The 15162-nt window shown below is 42.9% G+C and overlaps 1 protein-coding gene across 7 annotated transcripts in view; it reads right to left on the bottom strand.

Moving 5' to 3' along the window:
* Window positions 1-6560: 6560 nt before the first annotated feature.
* The window catches only part of TXNRD1 (thioredoxin reductase 1), a 119139-nt gene continuing 110537 nt past the window's right edge, over window positions 6561-15162 (bottom strand). For all 7 annotated transcript variants that reach the window (XM_033951472.1, XM_033951470.1, XM_033951475.1 and 4 more), the window contains one exon: window positions 6561-7947. In XM_033951472.1, coding sequence (XP_033807363.1) covers window positions 7885-7947 — 63 coding nt within the window. In that variant the 3' untranslated portion in view covers window positions 6561-7884. The remainder of the gene's footprint in view (window positions 7948-15162) is intronic.

Genomic DNA, 15162 nt, shown 5'->3' with positions numbered 1-15162 from the left:
CCACCCAGAACTCTACACAGACATGACTGAATTTGCCAGTGGAGGAAGGGCAAAATGCCATTGTGTCACACTGTAGGTGTATACTTCTCAACCTCTTTAATGTCACTCAACACCTCCAACCATATATTCCAAGCAAAGAGCATAAGAAATGTTTTAGGTGGGTCCAGCAGAGCAGAGCAGATTTGGTGCTTCAGTACTCATACATGAAGGAGACCATTGTCAAACCTTCCAAAATTACAAAGCTTAAGGGATACTCAAAGAAGTTGAAGTAAAGGCTGCTTTGTTTACCTCATTAGAATAACTACGAGACGGCATTGTATCTTCCAAAACAGACAATATTTGTTTATTGTTAGTATAATGGCTTACAAAATTATAGCAGCAAAGCAGAAAGAAATAAATATATTGTCAGTTCAGAATATGCAATGGTGAGAAGAACTTGCACCCATATGCTTAGCAGGGGGCTAGCAGATCCCCGCAGCATAAGTAAGTGAATCTCTCTGGCTTTACCTAAAATGCACGTGTTTTTTATACAGAGCAATTCTTCCTTTGTTCCAAAAAGTCCATCCCCGAATTCTGGTTATGTAATCCCCTATTGGTACATAAAATAATGTATACCTAACAGTATCCTGTCACTGTGGAAACAGGATACTGGCCTAGATGGTCATGATAAGGCATATGGGGACAGACTTAAAGATCTCAATCTATACTTTGGAGGAAAGGCGGGAGAGGGGAGATATGATAGTCTCATTTAAATACCTACATAATATAAATGTGCTTGAGTTGAGTCTCTTTCATTTGAAAGGAAATTCTACAATGAGAGGGCATAGGATGAAGTTAAGAGGTGATAGGCTCCAGAGTAATCGGAGGAAATACTTTTTTACGAAAAGGGTAGTAGATGCATGGAACAGTCTCCCGGAAGAGGTGGTGGAGACAGAGACTATGTCTGAATTCAAGAGGGCCTGGGATAGGCACTTGGGATCTCTCAGAAAGAGAAATAAATAATGGTTACTAGGGATGGGCAGACTAGATGGCCCATTTGGCCCTTATCTGTGGTCATGTTTTTATGACCCAATGTGGCTATTCTTATGGACGTATGTTCTTAAACACAATCGTTTCATTTGCATTTGTACTGAAACATCTTTCAACCATATACGAAACTGGTAAAGTCAGTCTAGCTATTTTAGCTGTGATTACCATGGAGAAATATTTTCTTACAGAATGTGATTCAGTGCATTTGAATATGTCATTGAGTCAATGTCACTGTCTATTTTAGGATCTCCTAATAAATGAAACCACATTTCAGCCTTCTGACTTGAACGTATTCCATTGATATGCTATATCTGCACATTTGCTCTGCATCAAGGTTTTCATTTTCCTGCAATATAATTCAACCGTTATAAGCTTAGGGAGATCCATAAATCCAAGGTTAGATTAGATAATTCAGATGCTTTATTTTAATTGGAAAATCTATCTGAAATTGCTATACTATTGAGACGATTTCTAAACTAAACTAAATTATCAATAGCTTTAGTAAATAAATCATTTTTGACATGCTTTTCATTACCTCTATAATTTATTTTTGATTTTTTTAAAGGTGCAGAGTGTCAGTTTGTACAAGGGGCCACTGAAAAGTTCTCAGACCAATCAACAAAGTTGGGGCAGTCTCCATTGAGGGCTTAACGCTTAGCTCAGTGATTTCCCACTTTTTTTGTTCCGTCAGAAAAATACACAATGAAAAATGTGGCAAATCGCTGCATGAAGTGTATAGCCCTTGATGGAGACTGCCCCAACTTTTTCGGTTGGCCTGAGAACTCTTCAGTGGCCCCTCGTAATACTGCATTGTCACATTTATTAGTTGGGTAGGGTGATGCCCCCTTCCTGCTGTGATGTCCCATGGTGCACTCAACCAGAATAGAAACCAATGGTCCACCTCTCCAGTGAAGCACAAAACAAAGGGAGTAGGGCAGGAACCAACCAAGCTTGATTCTTGGAGGACCTCCTTTAACCTGTCAAGATCCCTTTGCCCCTCAACCCCTCCTAATTCAATCAAAGTCCCTTAAAATCACACCAACCACATTTAAATTAAAAACTACCCCCATGACTGAACTAAACTCCCCTTAACCCCAGTGTACAGCAATGTCAGTGCAACTACAGATCTCTGAAAAGGTGAGATCAATTTCAATATTCCTGACGGGCAAAATATTTTTTTTTAAAGGTATGAACTACTGTAGACATCAGCAAAATCTTCCCATATCTCACAGAAATTGCTAGTTAGGCACCTAAACAGACATTTGGCTTGAATTTTTAATGGTAAAAATGTTAGCAACTGCTAAAAAGAATAAAGAGAACAGAATTTGTGCCAAATATAAATAATTTTATTAATTAATTACAATATTCTTATATAACTATTTTCCAACCACATATTTTCTTTTAATTACTCATATACAAGCTCTGAGGCACAGTTTAATATGTCTTTCTGGCAGTATGTTACAACAGTCAAAGAAAACCTGTGTGTTACAGTATTTCTTTTCGACAGTCATATCACATTTTAGGGCTCCTTCTATTAAACGGTGGTAGAGGTTTCTACTGCGGGCTGGCGAGGTAAACGCTCCGACGCTCATAGGAATTCTATGAGCGTCGGAGCATTTATCTTGCTTGCCCACTGTAAAAACAACTGCCACCAGCTTAGTAAAACCCAGCTTTAATTAGTTAACATGTTAAATGTCTAATGAGGTCACACAAGGGAACACAGCTGTTGATTCACTACCACTTTCTATCACATAGCAAAGAGGGCACGTGACTTCAGAAGCAAGCAGCTCTAGCTCAAAGAAATTCTTTAACCCTGTGGGCACAGATGCCGCAGAAGAATCCGATCTGCACACTGTGACTTTTCTCGTTGGTGTGTGGGCTCCATTCATTTATGGCCGTCGACATTTCGGTGCTCAAGGAAACAGAGGTTGCCGCTGTAAGTGGCGTACAATGTTCATAATGCAGAGAGCTAAAGTGCATGGTTTTACAGGAAAACAAAACAGCCTTTGAGTCTCCCGGGGTATATTGATTGCTACTGAGCAATTCAACTTAAATTACTAAGGCAGGAAGCCTCGGCTAGCTACTGATTGGAAATACATTGCCAGCAGAAGGCAAGCACACACCGAAATGAGAATCATTTTCCCAGCAGTCACTATTAGTATACATTTTGTTTCTTAAAAAATAAGATTACCACCCATTAGCATATTTCTACAACGAGTGCTGTTTCAGGACACAGTGATGTCAAACTAGCTTATGTTTCCATGAAGGAACACAATGGAGCTTTCCAGTGTTGAGTGAAGCAGTCACAAAAAGGAATTTACTGTGCACTTCCTGCTTGTTTGGGCCCAATATTCAAAGTGTGTTATGTATTTGCCAGCAGGCAGTGAGGGCCAGATTCTATAAACGGTAGGCGCAGCTCCATTAGGTCAGCTTTTCACTCACCTACTTTGGCGGGGCCTATGTCAGATACCTAACACCACCTAAGTCAACCACACCTTTTCTCCACCCATAGCAATGCCTACTTTTAAACATAGGCGTGGTTAGGCGACCTTAAGCATGGGCAGGCGCCTCCACTTAGACGTCACTAGACGTCCTAAGAGTTCGGTGCCAAACTCTTAAATTGATTCTTTTTTTGGATTGGCTGAAAACTGGCATGGGTCAATTATCATGCCAATTAAGTCAATTAAAAATTAAAATTGGGCGCAGATTCCAAACTTAGGCATCGCTAGGTGGCTGCAATTAGAATGCCTAGCGGCACCTAATGCAGACGCCGTTGACAGAATTCCCCAGTGAATGCATGACTCACTTATTGGTGCCAGTATTTTCCATTCTGCTCTGGATGAAGTTTGGCCCCAAGTGGATAATCGCCAGTTTTGCTCCTCCCTAAAGCTGGTCCCTTACATAGATAAAATTTGTCAAGCTAGAGCAGTGGTTCCCAAACCTGTCCTGGGGGACCCCCAGCCAGTCAGGTTTTCAAGATATCCCTAATGAATATGCATGAGAGAGATTTGCATACCTGTCACTTCCATTATATGCAAATCTCTCTCATGCATATTCATTAGGGATGTCTTGAAAACCTGACTGGCTGGGGGTCCCCCAGGACAGGTTTGGGAACCACTGCTCTAGCTTGACAAATTTTATCTATGTAAGGGACCAGCTTTAGGGAGGAGCAAAACTGGCGATTATCCACTTAGCAGCGCTATTCAGCTGTTAAACAGATAAGTTATCCATTTACTTTAGGATGCCTAAAGTAAACAGACAGTTGCTGCCATCTACATGCATATTCAGTGGTAGTGCGTAAACAGATAAAGGGTAATTCTGTGCAAGGCACATATAAGTGCAGACTAAGCGCCATGCATACAGATGCTTCTAACCAAAGTGCTCTTTTGTAAGTGCGCCTGTAAGTATCTTGGTGCACAATTATGAAGTAAAACTTTGGATTACAAGTAACTTGGTTTGCAAGTGCTTTGCAAGACAAGCAAAACATTTTATTAAATTTTAACTTGATATACAAGCAATGTCTTGCAATATGAGTACATACAGTATACACATATCACAATTGAGCCGATGGTTCTTCTTTCTCTGACACTGTACGAGTGTAGTGACTGTTCTAAACGAGCAAAGTCTTGCAATACAAGTATGTATAGTATTTTGTATTCAAGTTTTTGGGTTGTGGAACAAATTGTCTGAGTTTCCATTATTTCCTATAGGGAAATTTGCTTTGATATACGAGTGCTTTGGATTAAAAAGCATGTTTCTGGAATGAATTATGCTTGCAAACCAAGGTTTTACTGTGTATATATATATATATATATATATATATATATATATATATATATATATATGAGAAAAACATGGGCGGAATATGGTTCTGTAATCATCAACGGACACAACTTATAGAATACTATAAGTTAGACACATTGATTGGTGCATCTAGGCACACCCACTTATGACTGCCAATGGAGGTTTACACAAGTATTCTATAATGGATTTAGGGAGCCCTGTTGCCACTACAGAATTGAAGCTATCCATGCTGTATCAATGCACCAAAAAGGAAGCGCTATTTATAGAATTACCCCCTTAGTGCACTGAATATACTTATTTCCCCTGATTCTATCTATGGTGCGAATCCAAGATGTGTACCCAAGTAAGGGAAAGATTCTCAAAACTTTGTGGTAAAAATTGACGGGCCACTGTCGCAGCCGTTGTTATAACAATTTCAAAAAGGCGAGTCATTAAAAAAAAAACAACAACTACATATGCAAATGAGTTTGGCAGAGAGTAGTGGAGGTTTGCTAAATTTACTTGAGATGAATCGCTGGTGAATACACCACATAAGAGGCGTAAATGTGCGCATGTGCCGGGAAAAGCAATCACATAATACCATAAGCAACCACATAATAAAAATGCTGTAAAACGCACATATCATGTGCGTGCCTTATTGGAGCATAATATATGCTCATGTCATAGGCGCACGACACATGCAACTGTAGCCGTTGGGTGAGCGTGTTGCAAAAACAGATAAAAGCCTGGCACTTTTATAGTGGTTTCCCTTTTATGCTGACTTTTGGCTCCTATGGAAATACAGGGTCGTTCGGTGACTACTACTATAATTTACATGAATTAATGTGAATCTTGTCTTTTTCAAAAAAATTTTATGAGCCACAGTCAAAATACGCCAGAGAAGCGCTTTTCACAGTGCCTGCACAGTACCGGTAACCCCCAGACCACGCGCTGGTTTTTGGTTGCCAAAAGCCACCGCCACGCTTGGAGAATCACTCGGCGATGATGGAGAATCACCCGGCGTGCTCGTTTAAATACTGATGAGACCATTTGCATGGCAGAATCGGAGACTGCTAGGAAGCTCGGAAAAGACCATGATAAGCCGTTTTTACAATCCACCACTAAAATACATGCGTGCTAAACCGGCTGGAGCAGGTTTAGCGACTGCGTTAAGGCCAACGTTAAATTTTGAGAATCTTCCCCTAAATTGGCCAAAGAGTCAATTAGTGCCAAAAAAACTGGGTGATAATTGTCACCAATTTGAATTCACATCTTGCTACACATCCTTCTGTAAGTAACAATGTGCACTGAAATCCCATAGCACGCAACCCAAAAAGGGGGCATGGCTATAAGAGGTATGTGGGAAAGTCAGGAGAATTCCTAAAATTTGCCCAAATTGTGCGCCAGGAATTACATCTGGTCTCAGGAGGCTCAGTTCCTGCTGCCAATCTGCATTGAGTACTGTTGTTTAATGGGCGCTCATCTTTGAGTTCCCCTATAGGACAGCGTTGAGCGCTGATTTCTTTCGGCACTGAAACTTGAGCCCCATTTTCTGAATCTAGCCCATTATGTTAAGTAACAGAGCCAGCGCTTAAATTTAAACAGTGGCCACTCCAACTGAAAACCAGGCCCTCTGAATTTATCTTCTCTTCCATATACTAAACCTGGATACCACACAATAGATCGACTCAGTTACAACAAATGACAGAAAATTAAACCACGCAAAGAGAAACTGTTCTTCAACAGCCTAAAACACAAATTCTTCAATTTAATACACTCTCTTCTTAAATAGAAAATAATTAAAAAATACTTAGAAGCACCTTCTTAAAAAAAAAACACAACAAAACACAAACCACAACACAATAGACAAATGTTCACAAAAAATCCAAATGACACGGATGCACTTGCAGTCTACAAAGCAATTGTGCGAGTACTCACAGTAACAGAGGGTAAAGTGAAGCAAACAAGGGAAAAACCAACTTGCATTGCAAGGATGTACAGAGCAGAAGGCCAGCCCTGGCTAATACTTCTATCAGGAGAAAGAAAGAAGCAGGCACCCTGACAAATTCCACTAAAGTGTTGTCAGAATTTGGCAAAGGTGTTCTCAGCCAAACGACTGCTGTTAGAGAATTCATTTTTCTAAGTTTTCTGGGCTGAAGATTTTATATTCTGGATACAAATACAATTGAAAGCCTGTAGCCAGTCTGCCCAGACATGCCACCAAGAGGACGGGGCTTCTACAAAAGGAGTAAACGTTGGGGGTCATTCAACAGATGAAATTTGTCATGCTATGTACATGAGTTCATGCTTTTTTCTCAGAAGAATCAAAATTAAATCTCCCTCATACATTTGGAATTTTTGGTAATCCAGATGGTGAGGCCATAAAAATGCCAAATGCTGTCTTGATTTTCACTGGTTGTTTTTTTTTTTTTTTAAGGCCACCAAGCAAACCAGATAAACTGGTGCTTAATTTCCTTAACACTAACATGACAACAGAACCCAGTGTAAAACAACATGCCTGTGATACAATCTTATACTGCAAACATGTTTAGTGACCTATTACAGACAGTAATTACAAACCCATACAAGACTGGCAAGAGGCTGGCACAGTCTAGTAACATTCATGGTGGGAACATTCTTTTCCCCAAGCAAAAAAAAATTCCCAGACCTTTTCAGTCCATGACAATATCAAAGAATTCTTTCCAGGGGCAAGAATAGCGATTATTTAGGAAGCTCTTCATTAAAAGGAGGTCTTGAAACTGTGCCGGCGTGTCTTCCATCTAAGCCCACCGCTTGCGGCTTTAGGCTGCGACTTCATTAAAACACCCGGAGGTGCCACGCTTGCTGCAGTTTGTTCCAGAGTAACCCTACTGTTGTGCCTGTTGCCGTGCAACCGTATATGGCTGGCAAATCCAACATCCCTCTCACTTGCAATTCGCATAGTGGCTTCAAGGAGGAAGTCAACGTTCAGGATGGTCGCAACGTCTCTTTGCTTTCCTGGGTCTTGGACAGCTCAACCAAAGTGGTAGAAGTCAACATCTACGGCAACTGCAACAACAGCAGGGTTTAACCTCAGCATCCAGCCTGAAGGATGTTTCCACCGGAGCGTTTTGTAACTGAAAGACTGGTGAACACCTGAAAAAAAAAAAAAAAGCAGAATTTCTCAGTGTATTTCAGGAAGCAAGAGTGGATCTGTTAAACACAAGAGACATTATTCTTTTTGCAGAGGTCTACAAATCCTTTCCAGCAACATTAAAAGAGCAGTGTTGAAGTGTTACATATGTATTTTTAATAACTGGGGAAACCCCCCCAAAAAAAATATCAAAATTAATTCAATGCCAGAAAAAGAATGAAAATCAATTCCAAATCAAAAGAAGGAGAAAAATTGTAAACAAAGGCATAATAGAATCTGAAAATGCTTTCAAATCAGATCCCAAATAAGAAAAGGCCAAGAAACAACCATAGGGAGATAGATGGATCAACAAAGCAAAAAATGAGGGCAGTTACCTCTAGTGCTACATATACTAAAGCCAGCTTCCAAATACAAAGTTAATCAAATTGAATTAAAAAAAAAAAAAAACGCCAGGATACCAGGTGCAAATTCTGAGGGTACTTGTTACCCAAGGGATCAATCAAAGCAAAACCACATATATACTAGTGATCGCCCGACAAAATGACCTGCTTTTCCTGTGGCTAATGTCCTGGAAAAACACACACTTACGGGAACAATGAAACTTAGGTTCCTTATTCCCCTCCTCACCCCTGGAAATGCATCCAAAGCCCCCCAGGTACATACTTTCATCCACAGTCTAGCTTGATGATATTCAAAGTCTCCATTTCTGTGGATAGGAGTATTCATCTCAAAAAGCATGGTGAGCAGAGATGTTTGGAGTGAGAGTTGGTTGAGCGTGAAGATCCTCAAGACTAAAGAACAGTATTTTTATGATTTCTAGTGACCATATTTTAAGATCTTGATGATATTCCTATTGTGCAATGGTCAAGGGCTGATCAGACGTGAGAATGATACACTAAGATCCTGATTCTACATATACATATATGCCGATTTTTTGGGCACCATATATATATATGGTGCCCAAAAAATCGGCACCAACTAGAATAGTGCTATTCTACAAGGTGTGCTTACCTTTTATAGAATCGCTCTAAGCGCCAGTGCGTTGCATAACTTCTAGGCGCACCAATTTGGGCCAAGGAAAACCAGACTTAGGGCTAGATTCATGAACCTGCCCGATCGGGTCCGATCCGGGCAGATCCGATGAATTCTTAAAACAAAATTATGCAGATGGGGGCGATCAGAAGAATGCTCCCCCCCATCTGCCTGCCCAGATCGCTGGTGTGCGATCCCCACACATGCGCAAACCATCTGCTTTCCCTGCAGATGGTCCACGCATGCGTTTTGTGTCCGGTTTTTGTTGTTTTTTTTTTACTGGGGGTTTTTTTTTTCAGGCCCGGCAGCCTCTTCCCATGCCCTGCTCTCTGCGCCTTCCCTGCAGTGCGAGCCCGTGGGTTTAAAAGTGGGGCTGCACTGCGGTGTGCAGCCCCGCTTTAAACTCACAAGCTCGCACTGCAGGGAAGGCAGCAGAGATCAGTCTGGGCGGCGAGAGGAGCTAAAGTTTCAAATTTTAAAGTTGTGTGCCCACTGCAGCCCATTCCAGCTTCGTTTGTCAGGGAGCCAACAGGCACTGCTCTCCCCCCCCCCCCCCCCACTCCTCGGCCCCAGGGCTTCTGCAGCCCCTGAAAAAGTAAAGGCGGCGCGATCAGGACAGCAGAGAGCAGGGAATGAGTGCTGGAGAGTGGGCAAAGAAGGTTTGCGACTGGTACCCAGCAGTCGCTTGGGTTGATCGGCCAGCCCGGTCGGATCGTGAATTTTGTGCTGTGAATCGCGGCCCTGCCTACTTCGCATGCGCTTCTCCTCATTTGCATGCACGGATTCGAAGCGGATCGCTGGAGAAGTTAGCGAATGGGGCCCGAGGGAAATCTGCTCGCAAAGGGATCGCAAGCCGATCGGTTTGCTTCGTGAATCTAGCCCTTACATCCCCGTACCTAACTTGTGTTCGCATCAATCCAGCTGTGCCCCTCCACTGGCCGGGCCCCCTTTTCAAATGCACACACTGGAACTGGCATATACCTTGTAGAGAGTATCACGACTCCAAGTTATGCCCGTAACTTTGAATTACTGCCAATGAGCATCGATTATGACACCAATTAGACTTGTTAAACAATTCAATTGTGCATGCAAATCAGTTATGTGTGCATAATGTAAGGCGCCATTTACAGAATCCGAGGGTAACAGTTTCAGGATTTAGCACACCATGCTGCACCTTTTGCACTGTTATGTTATGTACCCTGGCCATGATATAGGTGCCTAGCTTAATTGTTTAAAACAGAGTTCTTCAACCACCGGTCCATGGACTAGTGCCAGTCCACAGAAATTTCCTGTCAGTACACAGGGCCGGCATCAGGCCCAAAACAGTGTTCTTCAACCGCCGGTCCACGGTGCGATCGTTATCTTTGAGCCAGCTCCCTCTTCCTCACTGATTCAGTGCACAAAGCCACAGGCAGCGGCTCCTACGGGCGTCCTACACCTGAACCGGAAGCCTTCTCTCTGACGTTGCAACATCAGAGGGAAGGCTTCCAGATGAGGCACGGGACCTGCAAGGTGAAATTAGTACTATTATGGGGGCGGGGTCTGGGGTGGAGATTGGGTAGAGATGGGCGGGATCTGGCCCATGACTTAGCCCAGTGTTCTTCAACCGCCGATCCACGGACCGATGCCAGTCCACAGAATAATTATATTATTTCTGCCGGTCCATAGGTGTAAAAAGGTTGAAAAACACTGGTTTAATAGACTCAATCAGCACCGATAATTAACAATTAGCACCTCATAATGGATATAAATTGCACTTAATGGATATTAATTTGGTAGGCACTTGTCCCTTTGAAGTAGGTGCCTAGTCCAAGGTAACTATGAGAAAGTAGGTATGCTTAGGGGCGGATCGTGGGCATGTCTGTCATGTAGGCGCCTGTTCTGGATTTAGGTGTACGCATGTAGATCAAGAAAACCCTGACAAATAGGGTACGCCTAAAGTTAAAACGGCCTAGCAACACCTAAGGTGATTCTATAAAGTGTGTCTAACTTTTATAGAATTGTGCTTACCACTGCACCAGTTGGTACCTAATTTTTAGGTGTCATATGCAGAATCGAGCCCACTATGCCAAGCATACTTCTAGACAATAGAAATGCTGGCTGACTCTAAGGCTTTGTGATAATGCAACTGGCTGCAAGAGTATTACTAAGAATGTCTGTATATCGCCATTTGGTGGAGGATGAGCTGGTGAGGATTTCAATGGCTGGGAGGGTGTAGATGGGCTGGAGTAGGTTTTAACGGAGATTTCGGCAGTAGGAACCCAAGCACAGTACCGGGTAGAGCTTTGGATTCTTGCCCAGAATTAGCTAAAAAGAAAAAAAATTTAAATTGAATCAGGTTGGGCAGACTGGATGGACCATTCAGGTCTTTATCTGCCGTCATCTACTATGTACTATGTTATTATGCCTCTGCATGGTGTGACCTCACTTTTAAGTATTGTTTTCAGTTCTGGTCACTTTATCTCAAAAAAGATATAGCAGAACTAGAAAAGGTTCAAAAAAGAGCGATCAAGGTGATAAAGGGGATGAACTCCTCTCATATGAAGAAAGACTAAAGAGGTTAGGGTTTGTCAGCTTGGAAAAGAGATGGCTGAGAAGAGATATGACTGAAGTCTACAAAATCCTGAATGGTGTAGAACGGATACAAGTAGATCAATTTTTTTATTTCATCAAAAATTACAAAGACTAGGGAACACGCAATGAAATTACAGGGAAAATACTTTTAAAACCAATAGGAGGAAATATTTTTTCACTCATAGAATAGTTAAGCATCGGAATGCTTTTTTCCAGAGGATGTGGTAAGAGCGGTTAATGTAGCTGGTTTTGAGAAAGGTTTAGACAAGTTCCTGGAGAAAAATCCATAGTCTGCTATTGAGACAGACATGGGGGAAGCCACTGCTTGCCCTGGATCCATAGCATGGAATGTTGCTACTATTTGGGTTCTTGCCAGGTACTTGTGACCCGGACTGGCCACTGTGAAGACAGGATATTGGGCTAGATCAGTGGTCTCAAACTCGCGGCCCGGGGGCCACATGCGGCCCTCCAGGTATTATTTTGAGGCCCTCGGTATGTTTATCAAAATCAAAAAAGTAAAATAAAAGTTTAATGATCATATATACTATAAAGAGTTTTACATCATGCAAAATTGTCATTTCTTTAATAAGACATTAAGGCCCTGATTCTCCAAAAGTGCGTCCCGATTTTAGGCAGCTGTAGACGTCCTACAGCTGTCTAATCAGCCAATCGGGATGCACGTTTTTAAAAAAAAAAAATGCTCCCCAGGCAGGCCGCCCGGGAGAGGCGTCCTATACTAAACGCCGATTCTGTAACCGGCGTCTTTAGAGAATCGGGTTAAATTAGACGCGGCCGCTATACTTATGGCAGCAAGGGATCTCCCTGCTGCAATATGTATAGCGGCCGCGGTTGTTGCGGCCGCCTGTCCCATCACCGACAGGAGAATGCCTAACTCCTCCTGTCGGAACCCCGAGCCCCCTCCCCCCCAAACTCGTAATCGCCGACAGGAGGATGCCCAACTCCTCCTGTCGGAACCCCGGACCCCCCTCAAACTCGTAATCGCCGACAGGAGGATGCCCAACTCTTCCTGTCGGAACCCCGGACCCCCCTCCCCCCCAAACTCGTAATCACCGACAGGAGGATGCCCAACTCCTCCTGTCGGAACCCCGGACCCCCCTCCCCCTCCAAACTCGTAATCGCTGACAGGAGGATGCCCAACTCCTCCTGTCGGAACCCCGGAACTCCCTCCCCCCCAAACTCGTAATCGCCGACAGGAGGATGCCCAACTCCTCCTGTCGGAACCCCGGAACCCCCTCCCCCCCAAACTCGTAATCGCCGACAGGAGGATGCCCAACTCCTCCTGCCGGAAAGCCCAACGACCCCCCGCCCCAACTAATCTCCCTCCCCCAACTAACCTTTCAATGTTGGTCAGCTGGACGGGTCTTGCTGCCGTCCAGCCGACGGGTCTGCCTCGTGGAAATGAGACGGCACGCCCCTTCCCAGCCCATCCCCGCTAAATCTAAGGCCTGATTGGCCCAGGCTAGGCACCTTGGCCAATCAGGCCTTAGGATTAGTGGGGATGGGCGGACCCGCTATGCCTAAGGCCTGATTGGTCCAGGCTTCTACAGGGGGAACATGATAGAAACCTTCAAAATCCTGAATGGCATAGAGAAGGTAGACAGGGACAGATTATTCAGACTGTGGGGAACCACAAGTACAAGGGGGCACTCGGAGAAATTGAAAGGGGACAGGTTTAGAACAAATGCTAGGAAGTTCTTCTTTACTCAGAGGGTGGTGGACACATGGAACGCGCTTCCGGAGGTTGTGATAGGCCAGAGCACGCTACAGGGGTTCAAGGAAGGTTTAGATAGGTTCCTAAAGGATAAGGGGATTGAGGGGTACAGATAGAAGTAGAGATAGGTTATAGGAATAGTCAGGGACCACTTCACAGGTCATAGACCTGATGGGTCGCCGTGGGAGCGGACCTCTGGGCGCGATGGTCTGATCCAGTGGAGGCAACTTCTTATGTTCTTATAGTGGAACACACAATGATAGGGGTATATCAAATTTTAATAAACTTGGAAACTTCATTGTTTTCAAAGCATTCAAAACCACATAGTGATCTACCAAATAAAGACCTTTTATAAACATGAAAGTGCATTTCTTGTGTTGAATTAATATAGCAAAAGCAAATGCAACATTGTCCATAAAATCCAATGAATCTCACTTTAAAACAGATTTACCATCTGGCCAATAGTCTCATGTTGAGTGTATATAAAATACTGGAGAAATTACAGGAAATCAGAAACACTTCTGCCTAAATTGTTCATAGCTACTGTAATTATACGGCACCAAAGTCATGAGGGACGATACAATCTAAGAAAAGATCCAGATGCTCTATGAAGCATTTCGACAATGCAAAGTAGAGTGAAGGGTCTGCGTGGCAAAGCCTTCAGCAAGTTCAATAGCAGAAGCTGTCCTGCATTCAGACACTTGAAAGCTTTCTGAGAAAGCATCAATAAGTAATGTAGAATGCTTCATGTGAGGACGCCAATAAAACACTTTTCTCTCATCAACAGATTCAGTTTGTAAGATATTTTTATTCACACTGTGAAACAGGCAAGGACAATGACAGTTTTAAGCTGAACTAAATACTGTGTTATGAAAGATCTCGCCACTCTTGGCTATAATACTAGTTCCGCAAAGGATAAGAGGGCGATGGAGGGGGCACCACTGAAGGGAAGGGGAAAACAGCTATAACTGAGGAGTGGAATTAGGGAAAGGTCTGCAACAATATGCAAAGCAGTGAATTTTCAAATCTATGCAGGTTGTGTCTAAAGAAAAAGCAAGGATGCAAAATCTGTTGTGAAAGATAGAAACCAACTGGGAACAATGAAAATTGTATTCTATACCACTATTCTTCTACAATGCTCTAAAAACATGATGGCAGATAAAGACTAAACGGCCTATCCAGTGTGCCCATTTGCAACATCCACTATTTCTTCCTCTCCTAAAATGTCCCACGTGCCTGTCCCACTCTTTCTTGAATTCAACCATAGTCTTCGTCTCTACCATCTCTACTGGAAGACTATTCCATGCATCTATCACCCTTTCTATAAAAAAAAATTATTTCCTTAGATTACTCCTGAGCTTATCATCTCTTAACTTCATCCCATGCCCTTTCACCCTGGTCTCGTGCCTATTTATGCCACATTGGTATTTAAATGTCTCTATCTCCCCTCTCCCACCTTTCTTCCAAGTATACATATTGAGATCTTTAGTTTTCTTAAATGAAGCTTCAATGATCCCTTCCATCCTGTGGACAATTTTGGGTAGGCCTGAGCAGAAAAGTCTAGATTCAGTAAATGGCACCTGAATATGGGCACAAAAAAAAATTAGCATTCAGCACTATTCTATAAAAGATAATCCGGGATGAACATTTGTTATAGAATAGCGTTAGTCATCAAATTCCTTACTCAACTTTGGGCGCGAGGACTTACACTGACTGAAAACCAGGCGTAAATCATGGCAAGCAAGTTGAGTACGGAATTGCGATAGTCTATATTACCTGCAATTTTCTGGAACACCTCTGACCTGCCCATGCTCCTCCTGTGGGAGCACCCCTTTCCAGTTGTGCAGATAAACCTAGGCACTATCTTACCATTGGGAGT

The sequence above is a fragment of the Geotrypetes seraphini genome, chromosome 7 (genome assembly GCF_902459505.1).
Source record: "Geotrypetes seraphini chromosome 7, aGeoSer1.1, whole genome shotgun sequence".
NCBI classification, from domain to species: domain Eukaryota; kingdom Metazoa; phylum Chordata; class Amphibia; order Gymnophiona; family Dermophiidae; genus Geotrypetes; species Geotrypetes seraphini.
Note: the sequence above shows the minus strand (reverse complement) of the source record. Positions and strands in the feature narration are given on the sequence as shown.